Below are 22,499 nucleotides of genomic sequence, written 5' to 3'. Positions count from 1 at the left end.
TTGCTTCTCAGCACGCATACCTCCGCACTGCATAGAAAACATTGCCTGTTTTCGTCGTAATATTTACAAAGGACCCCTTGTACGTGCACAGTTCAGACCACAGCATCGATTATTTCTAGCACTAAACAATATTTCTACTAACGTCGACGAAAGTTCTCAGAAGCATTTTATGTCTGGCTAATTTTAACTGGGGAAATTACCCGGAATAAACTAAATTTTATATCGTAATTCGAACACGTCTTTACATTATCTAATTACTGCGAGATCGTCGTGTCCTTTTACGCCGACTTCCGAACGTGCGTACTCTGCATGTTGCTGCCTGCTTGGCTAAAAGATGCGAGCGAAGCAAATGCTGTTGTCTCTTCGCTTGGAAAATAGATTCACCTTATCGATAAAGTACCGCCAAGACACTGTAAATACAGGAGCGTACTCTGTTATATAGTAAGCTGAGCGAAGATGGGCCACCTTTTCGTTTTACTATCTCTTCCTGTTTGGCAGTAAATAAATGACTTTCAAAGAATTATAAAACCATATCCTCACGACTTCATATCGACCGCTGTTAATTGTTTAAAACATGATCAGGAAATTTGAATATTATGAGCTAAAGTTGTCCCATTTTCCCCAACCCTATACTATACGTTCAAAACATGCTGTAGTAACAGTTGTTATTTTGCATTCATGTTTCATAGGCCTTTTTTGCATTAGACTTCCATATGGTTACTTTTGTGCGGTTAAATTAATTTTTACTGGACTTGGATCTCTCTGCAATAAAATATTCATACGCCTATTGCTTCTAAATGATAGAAAACTTATTTTTTTCGCCCTTTATAATTTGCAGCTTATTTATCGCAAAGTAAACACTCCTTAAAAAAAAAACTATTAAAATCCAAGTCGCTGCGAAGCGCATTTGGTTTTTGCTGCTTTTCGCTGAGCATAAGTTTAAACAATCACAACGGTGCTGGCTTCTTTTATACTAAAAGACCGATTGCATTTTATTTAGCTTTCGACAGCAGTACAGCACTCAAGGGCTGTGGGAAACAACGGCGCCTAATTTAAATAGAAGACACCGACAACCGAATACAGTGGATCACTGGTAGAATTGAGAGTACGAACACGGGAACACAATTATAAGCAGAATTAAAAAGGTAGCGTTCGGGTTGGAATTATTTTGATCAGGAACCGCGGACACCGGAACGAATGACCTCAAAGTTTTCACCTCTTTTTTGTTATTTTTTTTGCTTTAAAAGTTAGTGACTGCCGCCGCCGCCGCCCATTGCTGATGCAGCGGTTATGTTCACATAGCATGGCGGCACGAACGCTGTAGGGTCTGTAATGCCTCTAATTGCAGAATAAGTTGCAGACACTCCGCCGATCACGCCTATTGTGATGATGATGACGTGTAGGGGGATTTCCCATTTCGGCATCGTCCTGGAATAAAGAAACTCTATATGAGAGGGTGCTTGCTTGAACCAGTTTTGGCGAGAAAATCTAATTAAACATTTATACCAGGCGACGGTTGAATCTTTTGCGGTCGATAACTCGGCTGAAATGCCGGAGTAAATTTAAAAAAGCCGCGGAGAATAAAATCGAAGCAGGAAATAGCTCTTCAATTGACTATCTGTGGCTTAAATGACTTCGTTTGGCGCCGATTGAGGATTACTGGAGATTAAAACGGCATTGGTCCGCAATTCTATTTGATTATTTGCGGCGCCTGCCATTGGCTTTGAAATTTATCAATAAATCGGTGGGTTTAATTTAATTCAAAGCTCTGGCGTTACCAGTCGATTATTTTGAGAAATTTTCAACTTACGCTCCCTCCCATTCCTTTCCATGCATTCGAGTAATTTTCCAGAAGAAAATCGAAGGGAAAACGAACGTGTTGAGTGTCACGGCGCTCCCGCCCACTAGCGCCAGTATGTGGCCAAACCTTGGACAACTTTCCGCAGTGAAAATGACGACGACAGTGATTGACGTTCGGACAAGCACTCGTTTTAAGCCGAACTCTGAAATAAAAACCGTAAAATTTTCATATAAGTATAATAGCCTTTATACTGACACTATAAAGTGTCTACTTTTTTGACGTTTCGTTTCAACATTTTTTTAAACATTTTTGTGACAACCATTTTTAGACGTTTTGTTTCAACTTTTGACAGTTTTTTAATAAGACAGAAGTTAGTTTAAGATTTTGAACCAAAACGTTGACCAGAAAATTGTGCTTATGCATCTAAAACGGTAGAAGTGTATACACTATTTTTAATAGGTTCAAGATACGATCGTGTTTAATTCGGGGTAATTATAACGGTCCTTACTTTATGAGCGCTTTAAATACAAATATACACATTACTGGTAAAAAACAACTATTGTTTGGTTTAGCCGGCTTTATAACCAAATCCGCGTATGCAACTTATTCGTATACTGTAATATAGTGAGGTGGGGAAAGATTGGACACTTTTTCATTTTATTTTCTTTTCCTATTCGGCAGTATACAAAGAAAATTAAAAAAAAGTTAATAAACCGTATCCTCACGACTCCCATAGACCGTTGTTAATTGTTTAAAATACGATCAAGATATTTGGATATTATTTGCTAAAGATGTTTCTTTAAAATCCAAATACTTAATTATAAAATGATGAATATGTTTTATGTTCCAAAGACCATAAATACAGGTAAATATGTATATTAATTACCCAAATAGTTAAAACATTTTCTGCAACCCTGGAAGCACAGTATATGCTTCGCACTTGCAATCAGTTTAGCTCGCGCCAATTATTTAGCGGCGCCGGACGTTTTTAGCAGATTGCTTGGAGGTTTTTGCCACTTTGGTCTACAGTTTGTAAAGGCTTTGGGCTATGCAAGTAAAGTCCATGGTATGGTTAGTTAGTTAGTTAGTATGTGTTGTGTTTATTTAAAACAGAGTATTTTTATATGGAGTCAGTTGTGTGTTACCGTATAGTAAATTGGAGTAAGATGATATACATTCTTTTTCCTCTTCTCATTTTGTAGTTAACAAAGAATAGTTACAAAAATAACAGAACTTTATAACCATATCTTTACGAGTTTAGAATGCTTTTAATCGTTAAAACATGATTAGGAAATATGGGATATTATGTGCTAACGGTATCCATCTTACCCCACAGTGCTATATATATATCAGGGTTTGAAAAATGGGAGACCTTTAGCACATTATATCCAAATATCTTGATCATGTTTTAAACAATTAACAACGTTCTAGGGCGACGTGAGAAAACAGTTTTAGAACTCTTTTAAAATTTTTGTTTACTACCAAAATGGGACGGGAAAATAGAATGAAAAGGTGTCCCAACTTACCCTACACTACTATACATTACATGCTTACCGTCAGGCAAATTCAGGGGCATTTCGAAAACCTGACTTAGCGGGTTCTGAATGATGACGTAAGCAAAAACAAGATGCATGGTGATTAGCACGGTAGCAACCGACTTCATGGGGCCTTGGGTTAGAGAGTCAAATATATTGTCCGCTACCAGGTCTCCGTACACAGCAAATCCAGCAGCACCCACGGGAATGTACATGCATAGGATAGCTGTAAGAAAGGTATAAATTTACTTTGGCTTTTTGCTGCATAAACAATGCTTTTGTGTTGTATAGCATAGTACTGTAGGAAAGATACGACACCTTTACCACATAATATCCAAAAATCTTGATCGTGTTTTAAACAATTTAAAACTGTATATGGGAGTCGTGAGGATACGGTTTCATAATTTTTTGAATGTTCTTTGTTTAATAATAATAATATAATAATAACTTTTATTTGTCTCTTCGATTACAGTAGCGAAGATTTAGAAATGTTTTAAACGAAAAGACAGGATATAGCGACAAAACAACAGTTGTTAAAACACGCTTACAGTTAAAAACATATTTACATTTAGTTGGAAGAAAATAAGCGTGGTCGCTACACCTAAAAAGTTTACTACCTAAAGGGACGAGAAAGTAGATTGCAAAGGTGTCCCATCTCCCCACCCTATAATATATAGTATTGCCAGGTAAATTACAAATTGATTTAATGTTTTTTTTACAATTAACAAAGCTCTTTTCAGGTCATAAGAATACATTTATACAATTTAATAAAAATTCTTTGTTTACTACCAAATGGGACGAGAAAAAAAGAATGAAAACATGGACCATCTTGCCCCAGCCTACTATTTAACATAGTAACAAAATGTGCCCAAAAAAAGAAAAAGGAAAATAACTTCTACTAAAGGTACGTAAACTAACACTCAATCAAATGTTTACTCTGTGGTAATTTTACAGTTATATTACAAGGGCTATAGCTATTTTTTTAATCGTAGAGTTTTTGTATTAATTAACTTATACAAGATGCTTTATTGTACCTGTATTTAAACGCTGTGTTTTAATGTATGGATGTACGGTTTTGTCTTCAGTATTTCTGCTATTTTCTTTTTTTGCGTGTAAGTTGTTGTTTTGTTAGGTTTTACATTGATGCATTTGAATGTTGTATTTTATTGTTAAGATATACGGTTTTAAACATGGTTTTGTCTTTATCAATATTGTGTATTTATTCTTCCGTTTTTTTTTTTGTGTGTAAATTATTGCGTTTGTTAGGGGCTACAATAACGTTATCAGCACGCGTATTTACACATTATGTTAGTTTTAGTGTGTTAACATATAGTAGGGTGGGGGAGGGGACATCATTAGCACATAATATCCAAATATCCTGATCGTGGTCTAAGGGACCCGTGGGAATACGGTTTCATAATTCTTTAAATGTTCTTTATTTACTATAACAAATAGACGAAAAATAGGATGAAAAGATGTCCCATCTTACCCTCACCCTACTTTATCATACTTTAGTGTATTAAAATGTAGGTATTGGAAATTAGTCTCAAATGTCCTTGCTGAATATGGGCGTGTACGCCTAAGCAAACAGTGTATACACAGCCGCCACGGGTATATGCTACATATAGTTATATTTCAAAACCTTCCGAATTAGTTCAATGACCTTTGTTAATAATTATCGATAAGTAAACGTTTTGGTCAAATGTTACGATGGCCGATTTACAACCGTAAAGGTTGTTTACCAGTTAGGAGTATCTTGCTCTTGCAGGCCGTCGTTATAGGCATTCCTATTTCTTAAGCTGCATAGTAGAGTAGGGTAAGATGGGACACCTTTAACGCACATAATACCCAAATAGCCTGATCGTGTTTTAAACAATTAACAATAGTCTGTGGAAGTCGTGAAGATAGGGTTTTATAATTCATTGAATGTTCTTTGTTTACTACCAAATAAAAAGAGTAAAACTAAACGAAAAGGTGTCCCATCTTCCCCCACCCTACTATATAACCGAAGCGTTTGAAAACAATGTCTTATCTTACGTATGGGCTGTCTCGATTGTGTTAAAACTGATTCGAAAAATCGGTTTTATACAACTATATATATATAGTAGGATGGGGAAAATGGGACACATATTTCATTTAGTTTTCTCGACCCATTTGGTAGCAAACAAATAATATTCAAAGAATTGATATATGTTCCTTTTATAAGCGCTACGTTTATGTTAATGTATTTGCCTACGTGATTTTAAAAAGTTGACTCAACTTTTAACCAAGACATGAATGAACGTATAGTGTGTTCATTCGTTATATGTAGATGCATTTGGCGTATATTGCGCTGCTTTTTATTGTTGTGGACTATAAGACTGGCGATGTGTGTAAATTTGTTGACGCACCTTATAAAAAAATGAAAAATAATAAAAAAACATCGAAAAAAAGGTTTAAAATGTTTGAACAGGGTAGAGAAACGTAGAAAAGGACATGAAGCGTTAAAAAAAATATTAAAAAACGTTCGAAAAAGTGGTAAAAATGAGAAAAAAAACGTAAAGAGTGGAAAAAAATCGTATTCGACTACCATACTTACATGCCATTGCAACTATAACTGCTTTCGGGAATCGCGATGGTTCTCGCATGTCCGCTTGAATAGTTGGAAAAGCAGCCATCCCTCCAAAACAAAACAGAATCATTCCAAAGGCCAAGAAAAAGGTTTCGAATCCACGTTCAAAAACTGTAAAAATTAACAGTTATGGCGTATTTATGATAAAATGCCTTTAGCAGCGTAGATAAATGTTTTTTTAAAAAAACTGTAACGTATGTAGGTTAGGGTGTATTTATGTATCTATAAATGTATGTATGCATGTTTTGCGCATTATATAAGGATACATGAATAGATGAGTTATTGCATGTGCAACTCATTTTCCTCGCGTGTCGGAGCAGTGGATGACAGTTGTTACAACACGGGTGTTTTGTTTCATGCACCTCGTGTGTTCGACTTACCAAGTATGTAACTTTGTTTAGTAGAGTAGAGGAAGACGGGACAACTTTAGCACATAACATCCGAATATCCTAAACGTGTATTAAACAATTACCAACGGCCTACGGGAGTCGTGAAGATACAGTTTTATAATTCTTGAAATTTTCTTTGTTTTCTACCAAATGAGACGAGAAAATAGAATAAAAAGTTGTCCCATCTTCCCCAACCCTACAGTAATATAAGGCTGACAATATAGATAGACCATAAAGGCTATAGAAAAAATGTTACATATACCTTCTCCCTGTTCAATGTGTGCAACTGTAGCGTTATGCGCCTTCTCTACATCCATCATCGCTTGTATGAAGATTAATATACAAGCTATAACTGTGGTCACAGTAGCCCCCAATGCTATAGGCCTGTGTGTTAAAATGTTTGATGTTTATAATATAAAAAAAACAAATGTTTTATAATAATACTTCGGGGTAAGATGGGACACTTATAGCACATAATATCCGAATAACTCAAGTGTGATCTGAAGGTACCACTAAAGTCGCAAAACACGAAACAGCTTCTAAAATACTCCTAAAAAACGTGTGAAAAAAACGAACACGTTAAGTTACTTAGTTCCGCGTGAAAAAAACCACACGTTAAGTTATTTTCAAAGCGAATTACTTACCAGAAGTCTTTCGGGCTTTTGAGCCAACAAAATGGAGCAAGAGCACCTCCAATGATCATTACCCAGTAGCAGAGTGACATGTCGACGTTCACCTAAAAACAAATGTTTGTATGTATTTTTTGTTTTGTATTTTTAAGAAAAACCAAAGCTTTATCCTCGCGTGCCCCAAAACGACAGTCGTTATAACATGGGTGTTTTGTTTCACCTAGTGCCAGCTTCCAAATTATGTACGGATATGTTACTTTGTGGGGAACTTTTGAATTTTTTTCATTTTTGTGATATTTTATACAACCAATTAGTGACCACGGAGTTGGAGCCATTGCCGTTAATTGTCTTGCCCAAGGACACATACGCTTACAATGGTAGCAGCGACAAGCCTTGAACCCATTACTTTGGGTTATATGTAGTCGCGCTTACATGGGGCACGGCGCCGTACTTTTTATTAACTTGTGATTCTATTTGGCTAACAGCGTCTGTGGGCTAGCATTTTACCAATGGCTGGTTTAAACTTTATTAAAATTTCATCCAGCAAACAGTTTCGCGGGCAAGCTATTAAATTTGAACTTGGTTTTACTTGGCAAACAACTTAAACGCTATGAAACAATAGTGAACTTCTGGGCACAGTTTCAATATTAAGGGGAAACGCGTATAGATAGAATACTGTGAAATATAAAAGACGGGACTCATTATCACATAATATTTAAATATCCTAACCGTGTTTTAAATAATTAACAACGGTTTATGGGAGTCGACTTCTCTATCAGAACCAGTTCAGGTTCAGATTCGCGGAACTTCTTGTTGCTTAGAAGATGCAATATAGTAGGATGGGGGAAGACGGGACACCTTTGGACTATAATGTCTAAATATCCTGATCGTGTTTTAACAATTAACAACGGTCTATGGGAGTTCTGAGGCTACAGTTTTATAATTTTTTGAATGTTCTTTTTTTACTACAAAATGGGATGAGTAAATAGAATCAAAAGGTTATCCCATCTCCCCCCACCGTACTATATATTATGGTCAGTGAAACGAATACCTAACGTAATGTTATCTGCCTTACCTGTGATAATAAGCTCTGAACGTTTCCTGACGCTATCAGTAGCAGTACAACACATACACCATACAGAGTGAAGTACACCGATATATTGACGATAATTCTGCAAAAAATCAAACTTATTATATTTTGCAACAATTCGCTGTAAAATACGTTCAATTTTCTTTGTTTTGGGGGTAAAATAATGTATATTTTTATTCTCTTTTATCCTTCTATTTGGTGGTAAATTCAGAATATACAGTAAGGTGGGGGAAGATGGGACACCTTTAACACAAAATAATCAAATATCCTGATCGTGTTTTAAACAGTTAACACCGGTCCATGGGAGTCGTTAGCATACGGTTTTATAATTCTTTGAATGTTTTTTGTTTACTACTAAATGGGACGAGTAAATACAGCCAAAAAGTGTCCCACCTTCCCCCACCCTACTATATAAACAGAATAATAGTATTCTTACGACTGATTGATAATTGGTGAAAACCCGAATAGAAAACATGGATATTTTGTGCTAACGGTATCCATTTTACTTCTAAGTACTATACACTTTTACGCAAATAAAAGAAACAAAAAAAAACAGTTTTTTTACTTTCCGGGTTTTCCAAACGTGTTGAATCCTATAGTAGGATATGGATCCGCACAGTGCCCTCTTAATTCCGGTTTATTCTCTCTTAGTAAAGTCCAACACCGTCCTAACACGGTCCCAGTGAACGAGGATATTCCAGCGCACATAAATATAAGGAAAATCCCAACCTGAAAAAAATGTAAAAAATCATTCAAAGTGAAAAAAAAATCATAAAAAATAAAAAAAAAAACTTTAAAAAATGTTAAAAGAAAAAAATAATAAAAATGAAAAAAAATCATTAAAAATAATAAAAAAAATACTGTAAGTGAAAAATCATTAAAAATTGTATTAAGTTCAATGCATGCAAACAATGTTATTGTATTTCTAGCTGTAGTAACTGACAGTCGTTAGGTTAAATATGTATTTTACATTTAACTACGCCATAAAAAACAACCGCAAAAAAAACAGTTCAAATGTTTGCTAAGGTTTATATAGTATAGTGGGGAAAGACGGGACACCTTTAGCACAGAATATCTAAATATCCTGATCGTGTTTTAAACAATTAACAACGGTCCATGGGAGTCGTAAGGATACGGTTTTACAATTATTTGAATTTTCTTTGTTTACTACCAAACGTGACGAGAAAATAGATTGATAAGGTGTCCCATATTCCCCCACCCTACTATACATTACTACTTGACATTTTGGAAGAGGTTTAGGACAGTTTTTGGCACCTCTGGCCTAAATGAATGTAATGTATGAATGAATGTAACTTGCTTTATCCTCGCGTGGCCGGAAAACGACAGTCGTTATAACACGGGTGTTCTGTTTCATACACCTCGTGTCAGCTTTTGAGCTACCTTGTGTGTTATTTTGTAAGTAAATATTTTTTTTGTTTTTTTTTCATTTTTTAAATGGATATTTCTTCAACCTAGTAGTCACTAGGTGGTTGCAGAACCAGAATGTTATGGTAAAAACTTTGGTTGAAATCTCATTTCCCATGGCGTGTCACACTGCAGGACCTCTCACCCACGTAGAAAATATAGTAGGGTGGGGTAAGATAGGACACCTTTTTTTTCCATTTTCACTTCCCATTTGGTAGTAAACAAAGAGATTCAAAGAATTATAAAAATCGTATTCTTACGACTGCCATATAGACCGTTGTTGATTGTCTAAAACACGAAGAGTTATAAAATTATTTTTACTGCGCTTTTAAAACGTTGTTAAATGTCCCATCTTCTCCCAGCTAAAGATGTCTCATCTTTCCCCACTCCACCATATATAAAGTCTTACCCAGCCTGCATCCTTTACTGCTTTTGGAAGAGCGAGTACTCCGCTTCCAGTCATTTCTCCTGTGATAAAGAGGACAGCGGTGATCACTGTGAGTCCGGAAACTGGAGGTGCATGTTTTTCCTCCTAAAAATGCAAAAAAAATATTTTTAAAAAGTGTTAAAAAACATTTTTTCTTCGAATTTAAAAATGATTGGTTAAGATGGGACACCTATTCATTCTATTTTCTCGTCTTATTTCGTATTAAACAAACACCCTTAAAGGTATTACGATACTGTACCTCATGGTTCCCATACACCGTTGTTAATTGTTTAAAACACGATCAGGATACTTGAATATTATGTGCTAAAGGCGTCCCATCTTACCCTTAGTAGCCAACTCTATATATAATTTCATGCGCTGTGGTTCTTGTAGAAATACACGAGACAGCTGTCGCGCGCATCAATTTACACAAGCCTATATATCCTACCTTCTCATTGTCATAACTCCCATTTGTGTTTCCCATTAATTCAACCGCTTCTGGTGTCTTGTGGTCCATTTTTACGTCCTTGTATGCAATTTCTTCAACGGTTTAGTTTTGGCGCAATATTGCACTTGACGCTTCCGAGGTTTCGAATTCTGTATATCCTGACAATTATCCTGAGGTAGCTGTACAGTTCTTTTCAATAGCCCTACCCTCTTACCCCTGGTCAATTTGTAAAAGGTCACAGATGACATGACTTGGGTATTATACATATAACAATAGCCTACTATCTATTCCCTTAAATTCAATACCCTAACTTTTGTACCGGCATCAAAACACGCCTCTTTCCACTTCAGCGACTTCGCTATCTGATCGCGCACACACCCACGTTTGAGTTAGCGGAATTTAGCTACAGCAATACTGCAAGGTTGCTGAAATGCGCTGCGCAAACTAACCCAAAAGTTTGGTTAAACGTAGCAAAGGCTTTCTGAAGCCGCATCGCTTCTGTACACAAGCGAGTCAAACAAGCGCTTTGGACTTTGGTATCATATTGCACTTTAGAATAACTCTACTATACAGAGAATCAATCGAATTTTAATGAACTAAGAAACTTGTCAAACTTATACCAAACAGCTGCTGTAATAATTTCGCCATGCGTTTTCCTTATGGCAGTTTTCCATTTTTACTACACACAGAAACTCATTTTAATCAACTAAAACTTTCTCATACTTCCCTACTAATTTTAACCAACTAAGAAAATTCCCTGCTCAAATGGCTGTACAAATTCGGCATGCCTTTTCTTTATGGCAGGTTTCCTATGAATGAACGAATACAGCTAGCAATCGGTTACACATTTTCCAGTCGTCATAATCTTGATTGCTTCCGCTCTGCTTCCGCTGCGAGCGTAGCATTTTAGAGGCTCATGGGACCTGAAACAGACTGGCACTTGATCGCCCAGGTTTACAGTTACCGATAAGGCAGCAGAAACCACTAGCATGGCAAACAAACTGACTTAACTCAACTTAGTCTGTCGCCCTTGAATGATCTTATAGTGCCTTTTAAATAAGCCGGGCAAAACATAAGGTTTTAATACACGCTTGACGCGCTTGAAGGAATGTGTTTTAAATAGGATTACGTACATTTTTATTCTGTTTGTTGTTTGGTGTTGGCACACGCATGAACCTTATAATATCGGTTTGAAACTAAACCCTAACTAATCTTTCAACGGCTCATCTGGTATGAAAAACGTAGTGCATTTCCAAAGTTTCTTTCTCAGCAGCTTTCTCAGCAGTTTCTTTCCAAAGTTTCTTTCTTAGCAGACTAAAAATACACTACATTTTTTCATATACAAGAAAAGCCATGGAAAAATTATTTACATTACGCCTGGTAGCAGAAGTAACAGAATAAACCTTAATTTTTGAAAGTTTAAGAATGTTTGTCTTATAAATCAAATGTTTGCCATCTATTTTTAGCTCGTATATATGGCTCTGTTAAAACATTGTATGCATAGTAGCGTCGTTATCGGCAATATAGTGATTTTAAAAGTAATTAAACTGACCGCATGTGTGGTTACAAGGTTCAAATTATACACAATTTATTTCCTTTGCGTTTCTATTGTTAGTTGGTCGTAAAAATGTCTTTGTTCGAGTTATGTTTTGTAACAATACGGGAACAAAAGTTTATCGCGTGCCTTTATTGAAAAGTGGTCACTATGTTACAACTGTTAACCGTACACATAGTTATTGTATGTACACCGTACGTTATAGGCACTATTGTATATACTCTAGACAAGGCGTTTTACGGTTACTACTGCGGTTTAGTGCAGTTTCCGATATAACGTTTTCTTTAAAAATTGTATTTTCTAATTTTAATTTTGAAATGTTCTGAAATTTTCTCGTCTAATTTGGTATCAAACAAATCTATTTTCTCGTCTAATTTTTATCGATATTTCCCCACTGTACAGTTTAATATCTTTGTACTCAATATTTACTGACGTGATTTCCAATCCCATTTCCAAACGCTGATTCCCTTTAGCATCCACAAGCCACCGCTGTCGCATTCCTTTGAAGTAGTGTCTGCTTACTAATACTGTGGACGAATGTGCATGTCAAGACGAAACACAGATGCCTTATACATTCATTACTAGGAACCAGTGACCAAAACTCAATTAAAGAAAGGTACAAATGTAATTTGAACCGAATGTCTTAAATAACAGTCACCCAATTTTCATATGCATAAGGTTTTAATGGTTAAGGCCCAGCTTTAGCTGCTTTCTTTGAAAATGTGGTTGTTCCAGCTATAGTATGTAGGCGTACTGTGGCTTTAAATTGCTGTCACTAATTTGTCTTTTCATATGCATGAGGTCTTAACGGTTAAAGACCAGCTGTTTTGTGTAACTAGCTATAACATGGGCGTATTGCTGTTTTTTCTAAACTGCCCCATGCATCTATTATAAGTTTAATACTGGCTCACGGAAACAAATTAAAACCAATCCTTTTATTAGCTCACGTATGCTCCCTAACGGTAATCGTAATATCCTTGGACTAGCATTTTGGTGCTTTTTTAAGAATGCTGCATTTAGCTACATTTAAAAAGCATTAAAGAGCTTTCCAAATCATATTTTTTACAAACTTTTACAACTCCAGAAAAATATAACATTAAAAACATATTTTTAATTCAATATTGCCTTTAAAAATAATGTTTACATTGTAAAACACTGTTTAAATCAGATCAATTGTTTTACATCAACATAGTTCTTGTTATAATTACGTGTAGAGTCGGGGGGAGACGGGTCACCTTTAACACATTATATCCAAATATCCTGATCGTGTTTTAAAAAATTAACAACGGTCTATCAGAGTCTCAAAGACACGGTTTTATAATTTTTAAAATGTTTTTACCAAATTTGATAAGAAAATAGAATAAAAAGGTTTCCCATCTTTCCCCACCCAACTATATGTAGACGATGTATGAGACAGCAATGATAATATTATGATTCGTGTATAATTTCTTTCTATAGCACGAATATATAAGAAATGCCTGTACGTACCCATGTTCTGTTTCCGAAACAGCGAAAAAAGATGGTAAGCCGTATCATATCAAGACCTTTGCCTGTTTACGTTAAGCTAGCGTTACACATTGTTTTAATTTCAGTCTTTTGTTGGCGCCCTGTCGCCATACAGAACGCGTGGTATTCGATATCAAAGACCACCCTTTCGAAACGGTATCATGTATGGTAGTTTCTTATGTTGCTTTATTACAGAAGGTGCTGGAGTTGTTGTCACGCTATATATATAGAGTTTGGGTCTTGAGGCCTAGGTTACGTGTTGCATGTTTTGGCTGTTCTTTTAAAATGCGGATGTTCTTTATTTATTTATTTGTAGGAGTATGCTTGTTTTTGTTATAAAATACAAATGTAACTTAGGAATTTGCTTATTTTTGTTGTTCTCGTAAAACACAGTTGTGCTTTGTTTATTTTTAGGACTTCGTTTGTTTTTAAAATAAAATGTCTGATAAAGAAGAAAAAGCGAAAGTTACGAAACACAAAAAAGGAAAAACGAAACGGTAATTTGGAAAATATCTAGCAGGGTGGGGAAGATGGGCACCTTTTCATTCTATTTTCTCGTCACATTTGGTAGTAAACAAAGAACAATCAAAAAATTATACAAACGTATCATCACGAATCTAAAGTAGCGTTGTTAATTGTTTAAAACACGATCAGGATATTTCGATATTGTGGGCGAAATCTGTCTCATTTTACCCATGGTAAATTTAGTGATTATTGTATAATTTTTAACTAACTTAAAAGTTAAACGTACAAATCTGTACAGCGTGTCTATATAGCTTGATCTTATAGCGTTCTGAAGTAACTACTGCGGTTACTGTAAGGGCTCTCAGCTTAGATCATAGCCTTTGTTTAAATTTGAATTGCTAATAGGGGATTGCCAAACTTAATGTTCGAACTACTGATTATCAGCACAATGTTTAAGCATTGGCGTCAGTAAATTTCACTACAATTTGCAATTGGAATAATGTGTATAGTAGGGTGGGAAAAATTGGACAAATTCTATTTTCTCGTCACATTTGGTAGTAAACAAAGAACATTCAATAACCTATAAAACCGTTTCCCTACAACTTTTATAGACCGTTGTTAATTGAATAAAACGGGGTCAGGATATTTATATTTATATTTAAATATTTGCTAAAGGTGTCCCGGATTTCCCCTTACTTGTTATATTGCATTTTTTTTCCTAGTAGCGAAAAGAAAGATGTCGGATCGAGGAAAGAAAAAAATAAAGATGATCCGGAAGTACAACCTGTGAAACCTAGAAAGCCAAAGAAAATGAAAAAGAGTAAGTGATGGTTTTGTAATGTGTTTTTTGCTATAAGTAACCAATTGTTTATATATAGTAGGGTAGGGGAAGACGGGACACTTTTAGCACACAATATCAAAATATTCTGAACGTGTTTTAAACAATTAACAACGGTCTATAAGGGTCGTAAAGCTACGGTTTAATTCTTTTAATGTTCTTTGTTTACCACCAAATGGGACAAGACAATGTAATGAAAGGGTGTCCCATCTTTTACCACTATAATCCACATTCGTAATTTATTAGTGCTTGTGTAGTAGTCCGGCGCTGTAGCACAGTTGGTTAACACGTCTGTCTTCGACCCAGAGGTTATGGGTTCATGGCTCTGCGATACCGTTTTAGGCGTATGTGATTTTGAGACGCGTATGTGACTTTGATACAGACACTCAAAGGCCAATTGCTCCAACCCAGTAGTTACTAATCAGTTGTCTAAACTGTCAACTAGAAAAAAATGGTAACTCATAAGCTGGCACGAAGTGTATAAAACAGAACACCCCGTGTTATAATGACTGATGTTTTCCAGTTACGCAAGGATAAAGTAACTTACATTGATATACAGGTATTTATATCTCCCACTCTTCGGATGCTACTTTCGTTGAAAAGCGATTCGTTGTGGATTTGGTTCAACAAGTAAAAGAAAATAACCTGTCTGAAGACATTTGGTAAACAAGTTTGGTTAAGTTTTTATTGTAGGATGGGAAAGATGGGACATGATGGGACATCTTTCATTCTGCATCTTCCTATAGACCGTTGTTAATTGTTTAAAACATTATCCGAATACTTGGATATTATGTGCTAAAGATATCTCGTCTTACCCCATACCCTACAATATTCCGTTTATGTTGGAATGATAATTTAAAAACACACAAAATATCTAATTTCTAAATTTCAAGTTAACGTTTTGTATTATCCATTCTGTACAGCTTTAAGCTATGCGCTTTTTCACTTAACAGCAGTGTACAGTGTAAATGTTTAACCTGACTAAAACAAATTATAGATTGTATATGCCTATTGTTATACATTTTTTCACTTAATAAATATTAAATGTAGTAAATAACTTAAAACAACATTCTATCAACCCAGGTTCGACAAAGACGAAAAAATAATTGACAGTTCGTCCTGGTTATCAACGAGATTGGAGAATACGGACAAATGCAGGGCAATAGTTTTCATATTTTCAAGGGACTTTATGACGTGTCCAATTACTGTGTATGAGAGGAAGGTGAATACTAACATTTTATCGTTTAATTTCACGTTGGTGGTGAGTTAGGTAATTAATACAATGTTTTATACGAAGATGGGGTAAGATGAAATGTTTTTATTCGTTTTTCTGGTCTGATTTGGTAGTAAATTTAGAACATTACTGTATTTTATAACCGTAGCCTCTGAAAGAGTGTTGTTATTTGTGCAAAACACATTTAGGAAGTGTAGTCTAAATTGTCAGACATACAGTAAAAATCACCAATAGATTTACAGACGTGGTAACTCGTAAGCTGGCACGAGATGTGTGAAACAGAACATCCGTGTTGAAACGACTGTCGTTTTCCGGTCACAGGAGGATTAAGCAAGTTTCATTTATTCAGTCTATCAATAAAGTTAAAATCACATACACGTTGTAGATTATAATGGAACGAATCTCACACGACGATGAATCCAAGAGACCACAAGTTTTCTGTGTAATTTTGGAGCAAGTACAATTCACTCGAACATTTGCAGGTAAATATAAATGTACAATATATAGTACTGTGGGGTAAGAATATGGTAAGCAAATAATATCCAAATTTTCGTAATCGTGTTTTGAAGAAAAAGAAACGCTGTTTAAAGCCGTGAGGGTACTGATTAAAATTCTCTAAATAATTTGTTTATAAAAAATGAGATGATAAAAATGTAAGCATGGAGCATCTTATCACAATCTACTATATATACAGTATAGGATGAGAAAATATGGGATACCTTTTTATTCTATTTTCCCGTCCCATTTGGTAGTAAACAAAAACACTTTCAAAGTATTATAAAACCGTATCCTTACTTCCATTAGATATTATGTGCTAAGGGTGTCCCGTCTTGCCCACCTTCTATATATCAATGGTTTTCGATAACGTATATGCGTAAATTTGGTCTTGTTTTTTTCAGAATGCTTATTGTCAGTAAACGCTGTACTGGTGGACCTAACGGGAGACCTCGCCCATTTGTCAATCGAGGAAAAAACATCATACGCCGTGGGCGCACTGTTTGAAAGATTGGATAAGGTAATGGTTTATGTATTTCTAAAACACGCATACCGTACTGTGGGATAGGATGGAACTCCTTTAGCACATAAAATCCAAATATCCGGATAGTGTTTTAAACAATTAACAACAGTCTATGGGAGCCGTGAGATATGCTTTTATATTTTTTAAAATGTTTTTGTTTACTACCACATTGGATAAGAAAACAGAATAAAGAACATTCCAAGGTGTCCTATCTTCTTAACGCCATTTTTCTTAATAGATAGCTACAGTAAAGTCACCCTACATGCCCCCACCAATACAAAGCGAGTCGAAGTACAACGAAGATTGGAAAAGAAAACGTGTGATCGCTTGGAACTGCACTGACGTTGTAGAGTGGCTTTACTCAATACACGTTCGTGAGTTCTACAGGTAAATTTTAACTTGAGCTTGTATATACATATATAGTAGAATGTGGGAGACGATCACCTTTAGAATGTAATATCCAAATACTCTAATCGTGTTTTAAACAAATAAAAAAGTTTTTTTTAGAGTCGATAGCCGGTTATATGTTTGAATGGTTTTTGTTTACTACCAAGTGGGACGACAACATAGAAAGAAAATAAGTCCCGTGTTATTCCACCCTCTATATCATGTTTTTCTGCAGGCATTCGTTTGCCGAGCAGCGAGTCGACGGGTATTTGCTTCTTGCAACTAGAGACAGCGACTTGCAGTGGCTCTTAGGTAAATATGGTTTCATTTCTACCATAGAACCGTCTGTGTCACTAAATATAGGTATGATAATAATAACAACAAAAAATGAGTATGAGACTAATGGTAGCAAATTTTATTTACGACTCACGAACTTTGTAATGTATAATATACTTTTATTTTATAACTTTCTTAATGATGCCGTATTATACGTGTTCTCTGCTCTAAAAGCTCTGCTCTCTTGTAGTATGCTTAGTGTAGTCCTTTGAACGGGCAGAAATATAATTTTAGCAAAATCTTTTTTCTTGCAGACCATATATTATCAACAAAAAGAAACGTTAAAAAGATTAGATTGCTGTATTTTTTATTTTTAGGAGTCGATTCCCGCATCGTAAGAAAGAAGATCTTATCAGAACTAATGCTAGTTCTCAAGTCCGAAGAGAAGTATTCTGAAAGCTGGCATCTAAGGTATAGGCTCATACGTCCAAAACGGGATTCTATATATCTCATATACGACCCCCAGGATGCACGACTGGCCAGTAATATTAAAACAGATTTGTTAAGAAGAGGTCTTCAGGTAAAAAAATCATAATTTTATCATATATAGTAGAGTGGGGTAAGATGGGACACCTTTAAAACATAATATCCAAATAGCCTGATCGTGTTTTAAACAATTAACAACGGTCTGTGGAAGTCGCGAAGATACGGTTTTATAATTCATTGAATGTTCTTTGTTTACTACCAAATGAAAAGAGAAAACTAAACGAAAAGGTGTCCCATCTTCCCCCACCCCACTATATTAAAAGGATACTTGGACACTGTTGCCTATAACTGTAAACGGTTATTTTTTATTAAAAGGAAGTAATTGCCTATATTGTGCATATTATCCTCGCGTGACCGAAAAACGACAGCAACTATTTTTTACCAAAAAAAAAACAATTTGAAAAAAAAAACGATTTAAATTTCATACTTCATTTATAATCATAAAGAACTCCAGAATTACTGAAGCGAGATAATTCTCCAGTACAATGTTACCTAACACACTTCAAGCTATTATAACTAGCACCAAAACTTTATTCAAGCGAGTCCCACATTTCAGGTTTTATCGCACGATAAACTTGGACAATCTCGCGAAGAATTCTTGCAACTAAACGGTGGAAACCTCGCTAAATGTTCGTATGCGATTTGCTTGATGACTGAAGCGGCTTCCACGTCTCCATTCGTCTTTCACGAAGTCCTCTTCTCTTATTGGTTGGGAGGAGACAGGTCTCTTCTTACTCTTCTATTCTCAAACTCTTGGAATAAATTGAAGAATTCCATGAAAGCAACGATGGGTAAGTAACGATGTCAATTATAAATTTATATTGTAGGGTGGGAGAAGGTGGGACCCCTTTAGCATTTAATATCCAAATATCCTGATCGTGTTTTAAACAATTAATGACGGTCTGTTGGAGTTGAGAGCATACGATTTAATATTTCTTTGAATGTTCTTTGTTTACTACGAAATGGGCGAGAAAATAGAATGAAAATGTGTCCCTTCTTCCCCCACCCTCTTATATCTCTAGCTGTCTCTAACTGGCATTACCCGCCTTCTTTAGCGGTTATATACCTTCTTTGGTTTATATCACTGTGTACAGAATACGGTACTTTCCGATAAAATCATCCATTTGCAAGAAATTCTTAAGCACGTCTTTTAGAAAGATTTTACCTTTTGTAAAAAAAACAAAATAAGCAAATACCGTTAAAAAATAAAAATGACGTTTATAATAATAAAGAGTTTAGTCTTAATAGGTCCAGATTTACACGTGCTTATTTATTAGAAAATCAAGTTTTTATTGCGAATTTCTCGTTTTAGGTGATTCTCCAGCTATAGACTTTGAAAAAAAGTTGTACTCCGAGAGCATGAGTATTTTAGAACACCATATAAAACCACAACCGAACTTGACTGGCGTGGTGTTGGAACAGGTCAGTCTTTTTGCCAATTTAAACTTAGCAAAATACACTGTTGTCTATAACATATGCAACTTTTTTGTTAACCAAGAATGCCATTTTATGTTTTATTTTTCGTTGCTGTGTTATTTTGTGGTACATTAAACGAGGTACGAGACCAGAGGTAATGGGTTCAAGGCTCGACGCTGCTACCATTGTTGGCATATGTGTCTTTGGGCAAGACACTTAACGGCAATTGCTCCAACCCAGTGGTCACTAATGGGTTGTCTAAATTATTAGCCATACAGAAAAATAGTCCAAAAAAATAATCACCCACAAAGTAACATACATGGTAACTCGTAAGCTGGCACGAGGTGTTAAACCCGTGTGGTAACGACTGTCGTTTTCCGGCCACGCGAGGATAAAGTAAGTTACATTCATTCATTCAAGACACAGAATGGCAATTACTCCAACCCAATAGTCCTTAATGGGTTGTTCAAATTATCAGCCATATATAAAAATAAAAATAAACTTTAAAAAATATTCACCCATAAAGTTACATACATGGTAACTCGTAAGCTAGCATGAGATGTATGAAACAGAACACTCGTGCCACGCCAGCATAAAGCCAGTTCCATACATTCATACTATACTGTAAATGAAAACATGCATCATTTTGCCCGACCCTACTATGCAAATTAACTACTTACAAACTTGACAGAAATATTTGGAACAAATGACTGAAGGCGTTCAAACATTGAAATCCATCTGCTTTGCCAACATGACCAACGAACCGAACGTTGACGAATCTATCGTAATTCCTAAGATATTTATCAGTTATCAGTGGGACGTCCAAGCCAGGGTGGGATATGTTTTTTTTTATAATAAAACAACTAACCATATAGTATTGTGGGGTAAGTTGCAACAATTTAGTGCTTAATTTCCAAAAACCATGATCGTTTTTAAACAATAAACAACGGTCCAAGGAAACCGTGAGGATACGGTTTTATAATTCTTTAAATGTTCTTTGTTTACTACCAAATGGGACGAGAAAATTGAATGAAAAGGTGTCTCATCTTCCCCCACCCTATACTCTATCATTAATAAAACGTGGTTAAGCGCGAGTTCCAGCCGCACGTATAGCAGTCTAAGGGTGTTGGGGTAAATGGGGCAAATGTAGGCTAAACTTAAGGTTCCCAAAAAAAACTCCAACCACATATAGTAGAATTAACTTAATCTAAAAACTGCCAAATGTCTTTTGATTGTATCAACCTAATTTACAGGTATTAGAAATCGCTGATTTCCTTGAGAGCAACGATTTGCCATGTTGGTCTGACGTCACAATGACGCCACGGTCGTCTACGTCACGCATGGCGATGCGTCAGAACAAATCTCAGAGTACAGCAGACGCTGCGCAAGTCGAGAATCTTCAAACACATATTCATAGAAACATGAAGGTTAGGATTATTGTGTTATTGGTTAAGTATATATTAAATAGATGAAACTTGCTTTATCCTCGCGTGGCCGAAAATGGACGGTGGTTACAACACGCGTATTCTGTTTCATACACCCTGTACCGACTTATGAGTTACCGCATGCATGTTACTTAGTAGGTGATTATTTTTTTAATTTGTTTTATGTATGGCTGATATGGTCGTAAAATTTTTATATAAAAGTGTTGAAAAGTGCTAAAGCTAAACGAATACCAAATTCTTGGAGACCAGAAAAATGTGTGTTTGTCTAAAACGCTATAACAGCGCTGCCTATATGGTTAAAAATGTCCCATATGGTTTACAGCTATCCAAAGTCGTCGTCTGCTGCCTTACGCCGAAATACGTGCACTGCCAAAACTGCGAGCAAGATATGTTATTGGCCAGCAGTCTCGGAAAACCAGTGTTGCCAGTCATGTTGCAGTTCGTCACTTGGCCGCCAGAGGGCGCGAGTGAGCGAGTCCGAAAAATGATGACTCATCTTCCCAGACCTGTCGACCTTAGCACTGACAAACTTTTCAAAGCAAATTTGCCCCAGTTTTTGGATAAACTTGTTCGTTTTATGTCCTGAGCGTTTCTAGCGAAAACGGCAAACACAGTTTCAGCTGTACAAATTTTGCTATTGTCGACGCGAACTATTAAATATAGGGTGGGGACAAACGCTCAGTGCGAAAAGTAATTTCTATCTTTGGTTTAGACTTGTGTATACAGCTTTAACAAACATTTTTGTTTGTTCCTTAATTTAATTTTTTTTTACATTTCGTTACTGTTTTCGCCAATCTTTTGATTTATATTAGTTACTTTTAAACGCTTTTAAAATGCTCACAGCGTTTTTTTTTCGTTTTTTTTATTTGGTTCTTTAGCATGTCGCATATTTTGTCCATTTCAACCTTTAGCGTTTTATAAAGTTGTGCCACCTTTTCACTTTACGCTACACTTAAAGTGGCTCTTTCATGCTGTCCACTATAAGTGTAGCATATTGGTTACGTAGCTATTTCAGGGGATTACGCGAGCACTGGATGCTCGAAAACGCTGCCGTAAACAGGCTGTTGTCAACGCAAACTCGGCAGCTTAAAAGAACATCGATTATGAGCGGCATAACAGCATAGTAGTCGAAAATATGCGGGTAGAAACCACTCACACCGCACTACTGCCCCATAAACGCTATGAAGTGCACTCCTGCAGGGAAACGTGTGTCACCAATTCCACTTTCGCTTGTTTTTCGACCGTTTCCAGCCCACAAGTTGTAACAGGTCGCTGGTTACGTTTGTAGTGGCCTTCCGCGCAATTAAAACGACCGTAAACTGTAGCTAATGCATTTTCGCTTATTTTAGGTCAATTTAGATAATATTTTCATTGTTAGGTAAATTTAGAGAAATGGAAAAACTGTATGGCGTTTTACAAAAAAAATGATTCCCGGTCTTCCGCGCAATTAAACGACGT

At 35.9% G+C, this 22,499-nt stretch overlaps 2 protein-coding genes across 14 annotated transcripts; one reads left to right on the top strand and one right to left on the bottom strand.

Annotated features, from left to right (window-relative positions):
* Positions 1 to 962: 962 nt before the first annotated feature.
* LOC100183976 (amino acid transporter AVT1E-like) lies at positions 963 to 11,083 on the bottom strand. The gene is made up of 10 exons (XM_009860695.3): positions 10,356 to 11,083; positions 9,890 to 10,012; positions 8,621 to 8,784; positions 8,041 to 8,137; positions 6,981 to 7,072; positions 6,599 to 6,720; positions 5,915 to 6,058; positions 3,356 to 3,562; positions 1,811 to 2,003; positions 963 to 1,428 (listed from the first exon to the last, which is right to left on the bottom strand). Exons 1-10 carry the CDS (start codon positions 10,422 to 10,424, stop codon positions 1,248 to 1,250), a joined length of 1,392 nt encoding a protein of 463 aa, XP_009858997.1. The 5' UTR covers positions 10,425 to 11,083; the 3' UTR covers positions 963 to 1,247.
* Positions 3,496 to 22,387, top strand: LOC100186349. Of its 13 annotated transcripts, none has more exons than XM_026835177.1 (18): positions 4,087 to 4,240; positions 12,384 to 12,526; positions 13,369 to 13,432; positions 13,503 to 13,572; positions 13,831 to 13,913; positions 14,604 to 14,701; positions 15,279 to 15,381; positions 15,803 to 15,941; positions 16,339 to 16,435; positions 16,853 to 16,968; positions 17,210 to 17,358; positions 17,594 to 17,670; positions 18,012 to 18,214; positions 18,737 to 18,971; positions 19,493 to 19,602; positions 20,288 to 20,428; positions 20,850 to 21,023; positions 21,364 to 22,387. In XM_026835177.1, exons 5-18 carry the CDS (start codon positions 13,855 to 13,857, stop codon positions 21,625 to 21,627), a joined length of 1,965 nt encoding a protein of 654 aa, XP_026690978.1. In that variant the 5' UTR covers positions 4,087 to 4,240; positions 12,384 to 12,526; positions 13,369 to 13,432; positions 13,503 to 13,572; positions 13,831 to 13,854; the 3' UTR covers positions 21,628 to 22,387. The 13 variants fall into 13 exon arrangements, with proteins under 13 accessions (XP_026690986.1, XP_026690978.1, XP_018668232.1 ...); XM_009860827.3 differs by lacking the exon at positions 4,087 to 4,240 and adding an exon at positions 9,892 to 9,977 and having other exon boundaries at positions 14,607 to 14,701; XM_026835176.1 differs by lacking the exon at positions 4,087 to 4,240 and adding an exon at positions 9,892 to 9,977.
* The last annotated feature ends 112 nt before the right edge of the window (positions 22,388 to 22,499 follow it).

The sequence above is a fragment of the Ciona intestinalis genome, chromosome 7 (assembly GCF_000224145.3).
Source record: "Ciona intestinalis chromosome 7, KH, whole genome shotgun sequence".
NCBI classification, from domain to species: domain Eukaryota; kingdom Metazoa; phylum Chordata; class Ascidiacea; order Phlebobranchia; family Cionidae; genus Ciona; species Ciona intestinalis.
This window is presented reverse-complemented; position numbering and strand designations above follow the sequence as displayed.